This window comes from Pygocentrus nattereri, chromosome 13, assembly GCF_015220715.1.
Source record: "Pygocentrus nattereri isolate fPygNat1 chromosome 13, fPygNat1.pri, whole genome shotgun sequence".
Taxonomy (NCBI): Eukaryota; Metazoa; Chordata; class Actinopteri; order Characiformes; family Serrasalmidae; genus Pygocentrus; species Pygocentrus nattereri.
The window spans coordinates 9,421,106-9,438,929 of record NC_051223.1 but is presented as its reverse complement, the minus strand read 5'-3'; the positions used below and the strand labels follow the sequence as shown (position 1 = coordinate 9,438,929).

The window sequence follows — 17,824 nt, the reverse complement described above, 5'->3', positions numbered from 1 at the left end:
AAACACTGAAAAATGGTGACATGGCTCTTTTACCAACAGATTTAGAAAAATGAATGTGGCTTATTAGAAATAAAAGTGACAAAAGCTTTAAAGTACCTGTTGGAGATGTAGCTCCTCCTTGTTCACAAATGGCAGGAAAAAAGAAAATACACAGATGTTAGAGAATTATGTATTAAAATGAAAAAGGTAAAATAGTGGGCAAAGAAGCAAGGAATTCAGCAGCTTGTCTAGTATAATTAAGAATTAAGAAAGACATGCTTAGACTTGGGAACGCAAAATAAATTAGTCCTGAAAACCAAAGCAAGCAGATTACTGTTCAGTGCAGCGTGAGAGCAAGTCTTCTTGACAGTCTTCCATTTCACACCAGGCAGCACTTGTTTAGACATCACACCTATGTTAGTATAACTGCAACGATCCAGCAACCATGAAGATTCAGTGTGACTGATGTTAAGCTAAGTGAATAAGGAAGTACATTACACTGTCCTCTGATGACTCTGGCATCTATGCAGTGACATGATCAACTGCTGGTCATTGGCAGAGCAAAGTTATGGCTTGCATAAGCATTCGTTTAAAACAGGGAACAGAAAATAAATAAAAAGTTTTGATACTAAAAAGGGTAAACGCACAGCCTGTAATCCGGCTACTTGAATGCTGCCGCAAAACAACACAAAGGCAAAATCTCTCAGATGTTAATAGCTGGTTGAAGGCAAAACCATAGCATTCCAGCCAAGTGCAAAGCACACTGATCATGAAAGGCAGCAATTAGCGGAGTTGGTGGTGCCTACCGCACTGCCCATTTGCCTCAGCGGGAGCAGACAGTGGTGAAGCCTCTCCATGTGTTTCTGCAGAATCCACGGACCCCTCTATTAGACAAGGATTTAAACTCAATTAGAGTCTTCAGTCATTGAGTGCAGGTGTATTCGCTACCCACAGGACGCAGATATTTGGTGATTTAACTCTGTAAAAACTGGAAGGCTAGGCAAGTGCTTCAAATATTAATTATCTGTTTTGTGTCTGAATGGAATGTTATCTTTGAGAGGGACGCTACCTTTGAAAGCACATATATCTTAAGGTAAAATAACTAGGGTGTACACTCTGTGAGGAGCAATTCACATTTAATAAAATAAAGTACATGCTGTGGAATTAGCTGTGAAACACGTCTGTTATGTTGGAGGATGTCAACAGAAACCTAATGGAGAAAATAACAACAATAACCAAAACTGCAAGGAAAGATTAGGTAAGTTATGTAGCCTAAAATAATAAAAATTCCAAGTATGTAATGCCAAAAAATAGAAAGACTAATACAGCAACACAAAACAGCTGAAGAGCAGACTGATTTTTATCTGCATACCGCACTCATCCTCCTCACCAAAGGAGGCGCTCTCGGCATGCTCAAGTTCTAACGCTGTTTCTTCATCAACCTGTGCTTCTGTAAATTCCCAAAGGAGAAGCGGATCAGTTTTAAAAATCTGTAGTTGATTTTGAAACTGGGTCATTGGTTCTTCACTGGCCTTTAGGACTGCAGTTAAAGCTTCAACAACGTAATATGCTGATTATGAACCAAAGTCAGAAGGATAATCAGCCAGAAGTTTGTTAGGCTCTCTGAAAACAGCTTCAGGTAAACCAGCTGTTGGTTTCAACCAGGCAAGTGCTCCGAGTGTCTTAGTTACAACGCCAATTCCAACGAAGTTGGGACATCATGTAAAAAATAAATAAAAAATGAATATGATGATTTGCAATTCCTTTTCAACCTATATTCAATTGGATACACTACAAAGATAAGATATTTAATGTTCAAACAGATAAACTTTATTGTTTTTTTGCAAATATTCACTCATTTTGAATTTGATGCCTGCAACACGTTCCAAAGAAGTTGGAACAGGAGCATGTTTACCACTGTGTTACATCACCTTTCCTTTTAAAACTCAATAAGCATTTGGAAACTGAGGACACTAATTGTTGAATCTTTGTAGGTGGAATTCTTTACCATTCTTGCTTGATGTGCAACTTCAGTTGCTCAACAGTCCAGGGTCTCTGTTGTCATATTTGCGCTTCATAATGTGCCACACATTTTCAATGGGAGACAGGTCTGGACTGCAGGCAGGCCAGTCTAGTACCCACACTCTTTTACTATGAAGCCACGCTGTTGTAACACGTGCAGAATGTGGCTTGGCATTGTCTTGCTGAAATAAGCAGGGATGTCCCTGAAAAAGACGTTGCTTGGATGGCAAAACCTGTGTGTACCTTTCAGCATTAATGGTGCCATGGGCACTAACACACCCCCATACCATCAGAGATGCTGGCTGATAACAATCTGGACAGTCCTTTTCCTCTTTGGCCCGGAGGACACGACGTCCATGATTTCCAAAAACAATTTGAAATGTGGACTCGTCAGACCACAGGACACTTTTCAACTTTGTGTCAGTCCATCTCAGATGAGCTCGGGCCTAGAGAACGCTGGCGGCATTTCTGGGTGTTGTTGATATATGGCTTTCGCTTTGCATGGCAGAGTTTTAACTTGCACTTATAGAAGGAGCGACGAACTGTGTTCACTGACAATGGTTTTCTGAAGTGTTCCTGAGCCCATGTGGTAATATCCGTTACAGAATGATGTTGGTTTTTAATGTAGTGCCGCATGAGGGATCGAAGGTCACGGGCATTCAGTGTTGGTTTTCTGCCTTGCCGCTTACTTGCAGAGATTTCTCCAGATTCTCTGAATCTTTTGATATTATGGACTGTAGATGATGAAATCCCTAAATTCCTTGCACATTGAGAAACGTTGTTCTTAAACTGTTGGACTATTTGCTCACGCAGTTGTGATGAACCTCGCCCCATTTGTTGCCCCTGTCCCAACTTCTTTGGAACGAGTTGCAGGCATCAAATTCAAAATGAGTGAATATTTGCGAAAAACAATAAAGTTTATCTGTTTGAACATTAAATATCTTGTCTTTGTAGTGTATTCAATTGAATATAGGTTGGAAAGGATTTGCAAATCATTGTATTCTGTTTTTATTTATGTTTTACACAACGTCCCAACTTCACTGGAATTGCGGTTGTGCATTATGATTAAAAAGTTAAAAACATTAAAGATTGCATTCACTAAAGTCAATCTGTTAATATTGTTGAAATCCACTAAAAAACCTTCGAAAAGTGATTTTTGGATATTCTAAAATAGTGGTCAAATCAATGTAGGTCTGAGAAAAATACATCATTATCCAAGAATCCAAATTTGCATGTTGATTCAATTTGATTTATAACCATGGAAATCTGAGTAGAAACCTAAAATCTTTTGTTCTCATCTTCAGCTTCATACATTATAAAACGCTACTGACCCAAGGAGAAGTGGAAACATCTGAGACCAAGTTTCAAAATCAGTGGTGGAAAAAATACAGACAGAACACAAACTTGGGAGTTTAATTCACTGGGTTAGGTAAATATAACAACACTTCACATTTTCCCGTTCCACCTTAAATGGTCACCCTTCAAGGTAAAATGTTGGACAAAAATGGCTTACTGACAAAACTCCCAATTTTCATGCTACACAGCAACACTGAGGCCCAATCCTATTTCACCCCTCGCTCCTACCACTTAGCCCTTACCCCGTCCGTCTTGCACACTCAGGTCTAGGGGTAGGGTGTCCTGATTCTTGTTGAGATAGAGGGGTGGGGCGAAGTGTTAGAGCTACATGACCCTCCAAACAGAGGCTTTTCAGAGACTCCAAACAGAGCGTTACAAGAAAAAACAAAAAATTGCCAAGTTGGCCGAACAAGAGGCCAAAGAAACCCACAAATGTGAGAATTTTCTCTGTTAAAAAATTATAATTGTTGTATTGTCATTTCAGTGTATTAGGAAGAAGGCACAGCTTTTTATATCAAACTTTAACTGGAAATCAGTAAGTGGGAAAGCATGTCAACTCTGCATGCTGTTCCTGCACAAATACTCAGTTAGTATGATGAGGCAGTAGATTTAAAAAATTAATATGATGCAAAAACTGAAATTTGTACAAGTCTAAAGAGCCTGAACGTGACATTTGTAGCTTTTCAATAAGCCTTATTCTTGCATTTGATATATGTATTTCATGCTGCCACATCATACAAGGCTCATGCCACACAGCACCTCCTCACCAGAGAGGGCGCTCTTTACTTTAGCACTCTCGGTCTCTGATATTAGCTCATCTTCGCTCAGTTTGGTTGAAGTTTCTTCGGACTCCTCTGAAAGAAAATACTTCATGTTTAGTCACAGACAAAAGACAGGGACATAAAAGGTGGTGAAACGTACCTGTGGACATTCAGAGATCAAAAGAATCCCAAATATTTTATAATCCCATTATTCGCTTCAGGTAACTCCTAAATAAAACTAACCACACTTGCTTTAATAATACAGCCACTTCTAAGAAACACAACATGTCTATCTTCTACTAAACTACGCAACTCTGGCTGTTCTAACAATTCAACTACACTTCTACACTTCATGACATACTCACTCTCTTTTATGCTATTTGCCTTTGGCGTAGCCTCTGAGTGTTTTTTCCATCTTGTGTGTGGCATGATGGGGAGGGTGAAAGGGGAGAAAGTGTGCACTAGTGAGGGCTGCAGACTGGGGAACGCTAAGCTGCGCACTACAGTGTGCAGGGGTCAGAAGGGGATGAAGAGAGAGCATTATGACTGCGCTTATAGCATGTGAACGTGCATAACACAACGGAAGCCATTGTGTGTGGAGTTGGCAGCCCTTGTGAGAGCCTGTCACTTGGTACCATGACTGCATGGCCCCCTTTTATGTTGTTTATGCATGCTAGGGCTCAACACAAAGAGCGAGAGGGGCTACAATGTGCACAGGCAACTAACTTAGCTGATTCCAGCCTTGCTTGATTGTGTTACACCATTCATTCACAGCTAAACGATGGTGCGTGATGGTATCAGATATACGTTGTTATCAGGAGATAACTACTTCAGGATAGATGTTTATATTTGACCAATATTTCAGACTTTTCAGTATTTATCGTAGTCTGGAAGAGCAGAGCGTTCAGGCTATACCGGGCAACTGTGCTAGAATGTGTCCATTCTTTTCATTTTACTCCATTTGTAACCCCAGACAGCCCTGTGATGGACTGGCGACCTGTCCAGGATTAGGGTTATATATGTTACATACTGGGTTGCTTTAGAGCAGAAAACCAGCCTCTGCAACTCTGCGTACACTTTTACTCTGGACGCCTAAACCTGTTTGTGTTTTAGCAGCGTATAAATAAAGCATAAAATAAAAACACAAACTGTAGAAGCAGGTCTACTATCTTTTTTTTAAAGCTCAGATCTTTTATTTTCCTAGCACTCCCCACTCTCTCCCATGTTTAAACTTAATTTTTCTTTTTGCACTGGGGCGTGTAAGATCTTAGTTATGCTACTGAGTATTTATTGAATATATTTTTATGTATGGAAATGGCAAAAAAATATGCATCTGTTAAATATATATTGTTAAAATGTATTTATTTGTTTGTTATTATATTTTTTCAATTTTATGTAGATTTAACAATGGTTAGAGAGGTTATATATATATATATATATATATATATATATATATATATACACACACACACACACACACACATATATACACACACACACACACATACACATTATTATGCAAAAGTCTTAGGCACCCAAGACACATTTTCAAAATCTATTTATTTGTGTAGTTTGCGTTTATTTGCTGAGAAAAGTGTTAATATTTGAATAAACAAAATGTACAGAATATTAATTAATATTGATTTTATATATATATATATATATATATATATATATATATATATATACACACACACACACACACACACACACACACATATATATATATATATATATATATATATATATAAGTGATTTTCTGGATGTGAGTGTGTTTGTTTACCCATTTTCAAACCTCTCCTCGAGGAAGTCCAGTATTATATGTAGTTAAAAAGCAGCTCCTGGTTTGACCAATCAGTGCTTCAGTAAATTGAGCTCATGATGTCATTGATGATATTAACAAGTCTCTGTGGCGGCTGTGAAGGTGTCAAGGAAAAATATGGACCCAAGAAATTCTTGTTACTTTTTATTGGTTTTATGTTTATTTGAATGTATCTTTTTCGTTTTGAGTTTATTTGAACATGAATATGACTTATACACTCTAATGTATATTGTGATAAACTCACTGCTGAGGTCAATTGTTTAAACATTTGCTTAGATGCCTAAAACTTTCGCATTACTGTATATATATATGTATATATATATATATATATATATGTGTGTGTGTGTGTGTGTGTGTGTGTGTGTGTATATATATATATATATATATATATATATATATATATATATATATAGACACACACATGTATATATATATATATATATACACTGAATGAACGGTTCTGACTTTGCATTAATTACTGTATTTCAAATAAACAAGACTCCAAATCATAACTACATTTTCTCAGAGTGTCAATACCTACAACACTCGATTTTGTCAGGTTAAAGGTTCTTTTGCTAATATTTACAATTAAGACACTGGAATACAAATTAAAAAATAATTATATTTTATAATTCTTTTGGTTAATATGGCAATATATTCTAAAATACATTATAGTCTTTGGAATGTATTTCAGCATGGACTGTAATGTATTTAAAATGTATTTCAAATATATAAAATAAATTTATGACCATATTTTGTTTCTGCTATTATGGACGTCAATGGAATCTGCACAGCCAAAGCTTTGTCTTTTCTGGAACTCCACTGTTTTCATTCTCACGGGTCCACTTCATTTTTTAAAAGGCAAATGGTTTGTAAACAAAAACACCCTTTGCCACACATTCACACACACAGATCTTGGTTCATGGTGGGGTTGAATCAGTACCAGATACTATGCAAGAACGTGGCTCTGAGAGGAGGCTGACCCAGATGCCTGGATTACAGAGCAGTGCACGCAGCTGCAAAGCCTGGATTGACTACCCAGTCAAGCGTGGCCTTGATGTCTTTATGTAAAAAGATTAAAACAAAGAAATACATCAGGCAGCCGCTGCAGCTGCACCAAGAAGATTTAGCAAATACTCAAGAAAAACAGAATGGGCAATCCCAACTGTTGAAAAATCTACAATAAAACAGTATGGAGATTATAATCTTAATCTACAGTGGATTTAATCCAGCTCATAAAATGGATTCATAAGAAAGTGTATAGTGGAAAGGTTCCACATAAAGCACTAAGTTAGCATGAGATATATGAGATCTCGTGAACATGACATGCTAATGAGTTCATTAATGAGGCTGAATAATTTATTAGGCGCAGGTATTAATCTCTCTGCACCACATCATCCGATTCTTCACGTGCCCCAAGGCCAAGATATGAATCTGATTTTATCTGTCAGAATACTGTTCCTGTTACACTACGTCGGCATGATAAACGTGTTTGATATGTTAACAAATCCTGATCCGACTGAATAGTCAGTACTATTTTGGAAGCTGGAAGCTTGTTCAGGTCAGTGTCTCCTTCACACACAATTCCATTTTCCCTTCCCTCCCTCTTTATTTAGCCTCTAAATGTAGCACACAGGCAGCCTTAGACCTCACTAGTCTAGTCTTGCCACTGGCTGTCTCATAAAAGAGCATGTTTTTTTGTCAGTTTGCAATAAATTAGCATAATAAAAAGAGATGTTTAAATCAGTCACTGCAGAACTGAAGGAATAGCTGATAAAGTACTATCATTACTAAAAAAAGGTGTACAAAGAGTTCTTTCAGAGATGCCATTAAAGGACCTCATTTGGTTCCCTAAAGAACCATGTTTGAAAAAGAGATCTTTAACCTTCATATAGGGAAAGGTTTCTTTACCAATATAAGAGTTCTTTCTAGAACCTTTACATTGTGGGGGGGGGGGGGGTAACAAATTATTCAATATTTCAATGATTCAAAATTTGTTAATTCATTGAACTTCTAAAAACTTAAAATTGTCCAGTAAACTAATATGTATAAGTTAGAACACTGGCTAGGTTCACATTTCCAGGCTGAAGTGGCACAAAACCGATTTTGTGCCCTAATGTGACTCAGATTTGATGTTTTCAGGGCTGTGTGGACACAAATCTGTTCTTTTCAAATCCGACCTGAGCCACTTTCATATGTGGTCCTAGATCGGACATGTATCCTATTTGTGGCCATGTGACCTTAATGTGACACTCAGATCGGAATTCATGTGCTTTTTTCCCACTGTGTGTGTGCCATCATTCAGCGTCACCATGACAACAGTGCTGAACAGACATTAAAGCCTGTAAACAGTGGAAAAGCAGCTCATCTCACCTTTTTCTCCTTCATCTGGCTCTAATAATGTAGCTGAGAGCTGATCAGAGTTAATGATCTTCTCAGCGAAGCTCGTTCTGCTCGTTAGTTTGTGCTGATGATGCAGTGATTCATTCACGTGATGTTACTGAGTAGGATGAGCTCATGAGGGTCATTTCAGGACGCTGGTGCTTTCACATTAATGACAGATTTGAGCCACTTACCTAAAAGAACATGAACCATTGTGTCAGAGAAATCTGTGCCAAAAATCAGACTTAAACAATGAGGCTTGTAATGTAACATAGCAGAGTTGATCACTGTAATGGTCTTCTTAATGAACGTCCTGAGAAAACAATACATCCCTTACAATTCGTACAAAACGCAGCAGCATCCTAACAAAAACACACAGAGATCAGATCAGTTGCGTTTTATAGAGCTGCACTGGCTGCCTGTATCATTCAGGATAGATTTTAAAGCTCTGCTCCTAGTTTTTAAGGCTCTGAATGACCTTAGCTGTGCTTACATCACAGAGTGTCTGTCTGTTTATGATCTTGGATCTGCAGATACTGACCTACAAAGAAGCATCTAAAAACGCAGTTCTTTAACTTTAACTCAGCGCTTCATTAAAACTCTACATCTTGTGGTGTTTATCTCTTAATTTGATCTGAGTCATTTCTTATACCATTCTAAATTAATACTTAGAATTTCTTGTATTACTGTTAAGGTTTATCACCTGTCTAAACACCTTGAGCTGCCACCGGCATGAATAGTGGTACATAAATAAAAAATATTATTAATTATTATTATTATTATTAACAATTTTCAAAGTGTAAACTTTGTCACACTCACAAATATTTTTCAAACATAGTTCTTTAAAAAACTACCTACTGTCAGGTTTGTTTAGGGAATCAAATGTAGTTCTTCTACATCATTGCACAAACCCTTTATGGCACCTTTGTTTAAAAAAAAAGTGTGAATAAAGCCAAAGGTAATGCATTTCATCACCTTGTTGTGATGTCAGGGCTCATCAGCACTCAAACCCTTCTGGTATGTGAACCATCTCTGTGCCAAAAGAGTTTCACTATATGCTTTTATCAATAAACTGGAAAACAGTCATTATTTAGGTAAAACCTGCTCTTCATAGAAGAAGAAGATGCTTTGATGGACACGATGGAGGGCTGACTGCTGAAGATAAACACCCAAATCATTAGAATGCTTTATAGCAACAAAACCACTGCAGGGATATTTTGTGCTAAAATATCAGAGAAAACCACATATTACAGTGCAAGGCGTCCCCAAACTTCTAAAAGGCAGTGCAGACATAACTGTTTGACATCCTAATGCAAGAATTACCCAGCAGCCTTTTGAAGAATCACTAAGTAGTCAGTTCTTTTGTTCTTTTTTTGGCTGAATTCCACAGCAGTCGCCTCACCTTTCATCGGCCCGTCTCCGGGTCCCATGTGCCCCCCGGCGACGCCGTTCTCCTTGTGGAACTGGTTGCCATGGTGATGGTCGTTGATGGTCATACCAGCGAGGGAGGTTGCCATGGTGTTGGAGTTATAGTGGCTATTGGGTGAAGAGCCGAGCAAATCGTGCTGCTGGTCCATCGCAAGTTAGGATCAGACTGCGGGGGGGGGGAATATACAGGAAAAAAAGAGAGAAAAAACATATGAACAGCTGGCCTGGAGAACAACTTCTCAAGTGTGAAAGAAATCAAGCTGAAAAAGGTCAAATTCCAGGTGAGTTTGGCCTCCAACCAAGCGAATCCATACAAGTCCGAGTTCATAGGATAGAGAACCAGTGATAAGCCACTGAACAACACCATTCCAACTACCTTTCAGAGCAGTGGTCCTTTAGGATCAATAGAAATCACAAAGTCCGGCCTCTTCCGCCTCCGGCTTGCCAGCCTGTCACAAGCCCAATGTAAATAGAGCCAGTGGGCCTGTGCTAACCAGGCTATTTATATACGCAAACATGTAGGTCTAGCTTAAGGTTACGGACACGCTAACCAAAATAGAGCAGTTAGGCCAATGTGAGCGTCACCTCCCACACCAACAGCCAACTCTTCCTCCAGACTGTGTCGACTGCTCATTATAAAAGGACAGGCACAGGACGACTAACAGCGATTTAGTCAACAGACAGCTGATAGCTACTTAACTATCAGTAGTAGTAACTACTGTAACTAAGTAGTAATTGCAGGGCTTTACAGTGACCACTTCATTTAGCTCACTCAGGGGATATTACTGAGGAGATTAGATGTAACAATCAATTTACATAAGAACAAAAAATTCTAAAGAAAATAAGTGAAACAGGAGTTTCTAAAACTGGAGGTCAAAAACTGATTAAAAGCTGAAGAAAAAGCTCCATTCTTGCTTCAGATGGAAAAAGTCCATCCTTTCACTGTGAGAAGATGACTCAGCGCTGTGGGTCTGAAAGGATGTGTAGCTGATCAAGAAGAACCTCACTGAGAAAAGGAGATGGACACATCAAACAAAGAAGCTGAATAATAATGGACTGGACACCCCAAAGTCCAGACCTCAACACCACTGAATGGGTTTGGGGCTACCTGGTGACAATGACTAAGAACTTTGGAGGTGTGGAAGACATCTCTGAAAGCAGGTCTCCAGAAAACAATGGAAAGAGTAAAAATAGACCTATAAATATTGAGATATTTGATATCTCGTTGTTGAGGTTTCTGTGTAATTATGCACTAAATACACGTTCTGCTTTTTTCTCTTACACATGAACATGTGAGATGTGTAGATAGATAGATAGATAGATAGATAGATAGATAGATAGATAGATAGATAGATAGATAGATAGATAGGTATTTATGCAGGCAGATAGATAGATAGATAGATAGATAGATAGATAGATAGATAGATAGATATTTATGTAGGCAGATAGATAGATAGATAGATAGATAGATAGATAGATAGATAGATAGATAGATAGATAGATAGATAGATAGATAGATAGATAGATAAGTATTTACACAGGTAGGTAGGAAGGTAGGTAGATAGATGGATAGACAGATAGATGGAGATAGATAGACAGATAGCCAGACAGATAGATAGCCAGACAGATAGACAGACAGAAAGATAGATAGATTTATAATTATGTCATGTTCAAAAGACAAATTTCTCTTTATTGTCAAAAAACTTGCAGCTTTTTTTTGCATGCAGAGAAGAAGCACCTGCTTCAGTCCCTTAGGGTGATGAGATCAAATGTGGCAGCAGACTAAAATAATACTAGACTCATGTGGTTTCTCATCAGGATTACATAACACAGCGTTTATAGTCTTTTTAGTGCATGTGATAATTATGTGGGTCTGCCATGAAAAATGTCACTGGGAATGAATATGAACTACAAATCTCTAAGTGGGCTAGATTTGTAACTCCTACGGGACCGCACATTTACTATTACATCCCAACCACCCATCTGCGAATAACGCTTTTCCCCAAAGTCCCACTCATTCTTTCTTTCTGACACATCAGCCACGTTGACATACAGCCAGCCCAGCCCCTCGGATACATTCTTACATGTGCGCCATCCGTTCGCCCTGAGCGATTCCACTCTCCTCCCTCTGCAAATTCTCCCAGGCTGTGACATCCAAGTCCAGACATGCGATCAGAAACGTGGAGATGGGGGCAGCTCCTTCATTAGAAAGAATGCTTCCTCAGGGCATACGCTCAGAGTTACTGCAGAAGGTAAAAGTGGAAAGCCCTCGTCTGATAATCTCTCCCTCACAGCTAGATGAGCTTAATGGTCTCCGTAATGCTCCTGCATCCCCTGTGGTGCCTGAAAACTGCTTTACTAACCTTTCCTTTAATTATTTCTCACTCGTAGTTTAATAAAACAAGCGGAGAAAATCTGTGGAAAGTGCCGATTGTAAACTTTAAATCCATTTCACAGCTTGTTTGTTAGAACTGGAGGGGATACTTTATCATAATTGGAATTTAATGAAAAATGTTTTTGCAGAAGAGATAACATCCTGTCATGTTTGGCAAAAGTCAAAACGGTCAATGCAAAATGTAAATTCCATGTAAATAACTATAATTAATTATATATTCATGCATTTACATGTAAATTTTTGTGTATTGGAAATTAAACATATAGCAAAATGACAGTTCTAGCACTAACTCTGAGTACAGCAAGCAGAGCACACCGACCCAATAAATATCAGCAAACCCAGATGTTTTAGACACTGTTCTAGACTGCTCTCACCCAACTTTTTCACAGTCACAGTTCTCGAATATTCGCCCTTCCCCTTTTACTTTAAAAATGTTTTTACCCATTCACGCTGTTATAGAATACAAGTAAAGTACTTTAGCAACAAAATATATGAATATTGTACATAAATAATGTTCTAAATACTTATTTAAAAGCTTGAATTGAAACCTACCTACCTAGTAGGTTGCCTAATCTTTTTTTGTCTTGGGGAGCCAATGGGCAATATTTGTGGTGGGCACCTTTTTTGGCCCTCTGCCCACCATAAACACTGCCCTTTGGCCCCCAAGCCAAAAAGCTTGGGCACCCTTGTTCTAAACATTCTAACAAAACTGCAAAGATCACAATGTTGGTTATTGTTGGTATTTACTGGGTCAGTATGGTCTCTGTTCAAGGGTTAACCTCACTTTCTCCACTGGACGATGCCAGGTGAGACACATCAGCCTTCAAAGCATCCTAGATTAGGAGGATTTCCTTAGGAAGTAGGCAGTCTTTACTTACTTTAAAGTAACTTAGAACACACCGGCTGGAACAGCACTACTTAAGAACTAGTAAATGACTGTTTTCCATCAGTGTGTGAAGACATAGCTTTTAATGCACTGTTTAGTCATTTTTTGGTTTGGGTCTGTTTTTATACTCAACTAAACCGAGAACGAGTGAGTGTGACGCATAAATTAAACGAGATTAAATCAAAGATGAAGCTGGAATAGGGTCAAGCAGTCACAGTGTGGATTTGGCAGGACATTTCTGTGGCCAGTGGGAAAAATCTCACCTGGTTTAGGCGCAGCTACAGTACACAAGTCCCACGGAACGCAGTGTTTGCACAAGGATCCAGAGGCTGTGAGGCGGCCTTTCAGTCTTCAGTAGCTTCTCTATGGAACTAAATCAACACTTGCAAGTATCTTCAAAAAGACAAACCAAAACTAAGACCTCTCGTACCCAGAGAAGACCACTGAAAGACAAACCTGTCCCAGACTTTTCCTACTGAACAGCAAATGCTTGCCTAGTTAGGGCTCATCTACAAGGACGGCTGGAGAAGACCTGCTGACTGTGTCTTTTGTTAGCTGGTGCTTTATAGGAGGGGAGGGTGAAAGGCATTAAAGCGTCAAATGTGTATATGTATGGGCTGGGAATGCACACTTGGACCAGCTATTTCTACAAACACATTAATACGGGAGTGCGACGGGGGTGGGGTGGTGACAGAAAGCACTAGATCAACAATGATATTGACACAGCACTGAGATAAAGACACACAAAGACAGACAGTCATTACACAGGGAAACTCACTGTTTCTCAGATCGTAAGCCCTTCTCAGTTGTGTATAACTGTGAAGAACAAGTGTTGATGTGAGATTTAACCGATGCATTGGATCCACTATATTCAAACGCGTACACAGTACTGGGTGATATACAGCTGCATAAAATCTCCTCTTAAAGTGCACAGATTTTCCAAAAGTTCTGTTTAAATCAATCATTCTCTGCAAAGAAACCTACCGTGTCTAATTCCCTCACAGTGGTGGTGAACCAGGGATCATGATGCTTATAAGTGAACCTACACGTGTCTTCAGAGTTTTATATGTAAGGATAATAATATGTCAGACAGTGGTAATTAAGAATTTTCTTAAAAGACATCAGGCAACATTTGTTAACTATTTTATAGAACGACCTTCTGTGAGAGAGCTTTTAGATGTGACATCTACCACCACCACATGTTATGCGCTGTTTTATGCTGCATTAAAGTTATCCTGGATCCCACTTTATATTACGTGTCTCTAATAACTGTGTAGTTACATGTGAACAACATATGCAATGACAATGTAACTACTAATGCATTAGTCACTGTTACAGATGTACACCTTATGTAATTACACGAGGGTAATAACACAAATCTAATTACACTTGTAATCAGACTGGAATAGCAGTTTAAAAAGTTTTATTTTCTAAATTAACACTTTTTACCGTCTATATTACCACTCCATTATTACACAGTTCATACATAACAGCTACACAGGAATTGCCCGCTTATTATAAAGTGTAACTTTAACACTAAACTAAAGTTCCTGTGTAGATGTATGTGTGTGTGTGTGTGTGTGTGTGTGTGTGTGTGTGTATATATATATATATATATATATATGTGTGTGTGTGTGTGTGTGGGTGTGGGTGTGTGTAATTGAATATATGCGTAATTATATGAGGCAAAACAAAAGTTGATAACATGTGTAATTACATAGGTAATCCATACGTAGTTACGTTGTTGTTGCATATGCTATTCATGTGTAACTACACAGTTATTAGAGACACTATAAAGTGGGACCTTCTCCTGTCAGGGATGCAGAAAATGACGATGCAGTCTCCGGTGTACTCAGTTGCAGTCTAAGCCAATGTTAGTCCAGTATGGTACGAGTGGACGGCCTCCTGAGGTTAGCTTTTAGCCTAATATGACCAGCCCGCTTGGTGTTTTTTTTTTTTGTTTCAGTTCACACTCACTGCATCCTGTTAAAGGCACAATTGTTTCTATAATCTGTGAAGAATAAATATTTCAGCCAACATTTTTTCTCAATTAGCTTCTAATTTTTGGCCCAAAAACATTAAAAGGAGCGTTTTTTTTGTGTTTTCTTTTTCCTCTGTCGCTTTTTACCATTCTGCTGAGTGGTTGTGGACACCAGCAGTTTGATTGACAGCCTCTGCATCAAACCTAACCATGTGGATGAACCGGCACAACCAGACTGTAACTGCTGCATTATGTAAATTGGAACAGGAAATCTGAACAAACAACCTGGCTTCAGCTTCATGTTCGTACGCAAAACCTCTGACCGTAAACAGCACCACTGAAAAGCTGCTACAAGGCCAGGTTCTTGTTCTCTCCCTTCAGGTTCATCCTAGTTTCTTTCGTTTTCCAACATCCGCCATATTGATGTGCCCACATCTTAGATTTCTGTTTACTAGCCAGCTGATCAAAGGTTCTGCATTTCAACTAAGTTGAACACGAAGCTGAAGTTCTAATTCTGCAGCGTCTTGCTCGATCTCCCGTTCCACCTTTAATTGTGGTGTAGGTGCAACTGCGGCACCATTTAAGGTGGAATGGGAAAATTCGAAAAAGAAGCTGGCGAACTGGAAGCTAACTTCAGCCTCATATTGTTAACTGTGGACTGGCAACTCTAAAATGACCTGAACACGAGCTGGATGATCAATACACTGCCATGCTATCTCCTTTTTATGCACGGTGCAGGTGCCCTACAGACATCGAGAGCAAGGTTGTTAGGGCTCTTGGTCAACCAGCGAAATCCATGTTGTAAATTGAAACTCATAAAATTATAGCTAGCTAGATTTGGTTGGTTGGTTAACCAGATCTAGGTAACAGGCCTTACGTAACGTTATTCATGGCGGGTGCTAAATGTGGGAATGTCTACTGGTAATGTCAATGTTAGTGTCATACCATATCATATAACATTGATATAACGTTAATGTAACCTTAGCAAGCAAGCTAAATAAACAGGGCAGTCATGGGCTGGAGGTTAGATACCCAGCCCTGTGACCGGAAGGTTGCCTGTCGATCCCCTCGGTTTACAGTTCATGACTCAAGTGCCCTTGAGCAAGGCACCTAACCCCCAATAGCTCCCCTGGTGCTGTAAATAGGGCTGCCCACTGCTCCAGGCAAGTGTGGTCACTGCTCCCTAGTGTGTGTGTGTTCACTAGTGTGCATGTATGTGAGTGTTTTACTGCACAGATGGGTTAAATGCAGAGGTCTAATTCCACAGTGTGCAAACACAGTGACAAATGGTTCTGAATTCTAAATTAAATTTGCTAACGTCAGCCTGCACACTTTGCTACTTTCTGATTGCTGTTACTGTAAAAATACCAATTTACTGTTGTGGGGCAGTCGTGGGCTGGAGGTTAGGGACCCAGCCTTGTGACCGGAAGGTTCGCTCCTTTGAACAAGATAATAAATAGCTTTCTGAGTGCACATTACCAGTTATGGAATCCATGCACTGCCTTACTGAGCTACTGTGCCAATCAGCATTCAGATCCATTAATCTCAAAAACACAAATTACCATATGATATCAGCATTAATCCATACTACAAACAGTGTCTACTTATGCAGCTTTTCCTTTGGAAATTCATAAGTCGATGCAGTGCTGGAGATAAAATGTCACCATGATCATGTAATGCCTGCCTGTTATTACCAAATATATTGCGCTGTGCTCATAGAATCAAGGTGTTACGTAACTAGTGGCAAGGCCATAATCTGAAATTTTGGCCCCAAATGTGCGCTACATGGTCGATGTCACAGTCGATTCATCATTTGACGGCATGAGCGATTCACAGCGCATCACTCGAGGGTCTATCTAGCTTGTTTACTTGGTATTACACTGCAAAACGCAGCTCTCCGCTGGCACACAGTGTGTGCGTGTGAGAGTCCAGGATGCTCTCCCCACGGTCGACTGCCCCTGGATCTCTGACCTAGTTTTACTCAGCATCAGCATCGCTCTTTTCCTTTCTCCTTCTCTCTCTGCCCCTCCTCTCCATCCTCTCTGCTTCCCTGCATGACTACAGACTTCCCCTAATGCAGCATCTCTAATGCGAGTCCACCGAGGACATTAGAAACATCTTAACGAGTGCTTACATGTGGAACAGCACTAAGCAAGACGGCACCGTTTATTTATGTCCGGCGCAGTGGTCACCTAGCAGCCCAGCTAAAGATTTGCTGCCATAAGGAGGCACCAAATGGCCAAGTATTATGTCAGTCTTGCAGTTTCATAACCTCTAATGGTGTAACTGTCACCATAAGAACCTTCTTCTGATGTCATCCACATTGATGTGGTCTTATTTTTAGGACCACCCATCAAAAATACTTATACATATAGTGAGGCACCAATAAATGTTAACTGACTATCAGTAGAATCAATGCCGTAACACTATACTGTCAAGGTATCGCAGTTAGTAGTGCTGTAATATATTTGGCCCAGGTGATGTCTCTTCTTATTCATAACTACTATGAATAGTAGTTACTACTACTACTACTACTAATTGATCTTTATCTACAGTGGATTATACAGTAATTAATATGAGTTATTTTAATATCTACTACGAATTATTCAGTAATTTCTATTATTTATTCAAGTTCTCTCAGTATTGCTCAGTAATTAAAATGATTAGTCTGTATCTGCTACGAAATATAAAAAATTATAATGAACTATTTATTCACTTTGTCTCATGAATTATTCAGTTAATACTATGAATTACTTTTGATCTACTTTATATCTACTTTTTATCTATTTATCAATCATTTATATCTACTTTT

General features: G+C 39.0%; 1 protein-coding gene across 13 annotated transcripts in view; it reads right to left on the bottom strand.

Annotated features, from left to right (window-relative positions):
- The window catches only part of mapta (microtubule-associated protein tau a), a 47,439-nt gene that overhangs the window by 22,337 nt on the left and 7,278 nt on the right, over positions 1-17,824 (bottom strand). For 4 of the 13 annotated variants that reach the window (XM_017720526.2, XM_017720531.2, XM_017720533.2 and 1 more), the window contains exons 2-6: positions 9,725-9,916; positions 4,125-4,211; positions 1,352-1,429; positions 786-863; positions 97-117 (exon numbers count right to left, since the gene is read on the bottom strand). In XM_017720526.2, coding sequence (XP_017576015.1) covers positions 97-117; positions 786-863; positions 1,352-1,429; positions 4,125-4,211; positions 9,725-9,899 — 439 coding nt within the window. In that variant the 5' untranslated portion in view covers positions 9,900-9,916. Of the gene's footprint in view, positions 1-96; positions 118-785; positions 864-1,351; positions 1,430-4,124; positions 4,212-4,278; positions 5,389-9,724; positions 9,917-17,824 lie in introns of those variants that run through there. The other 9 variants (XM_017720535.2, XM_017720539.2, XM_017720527.2 and 6 more) reach the window with 8 other exon arrangements.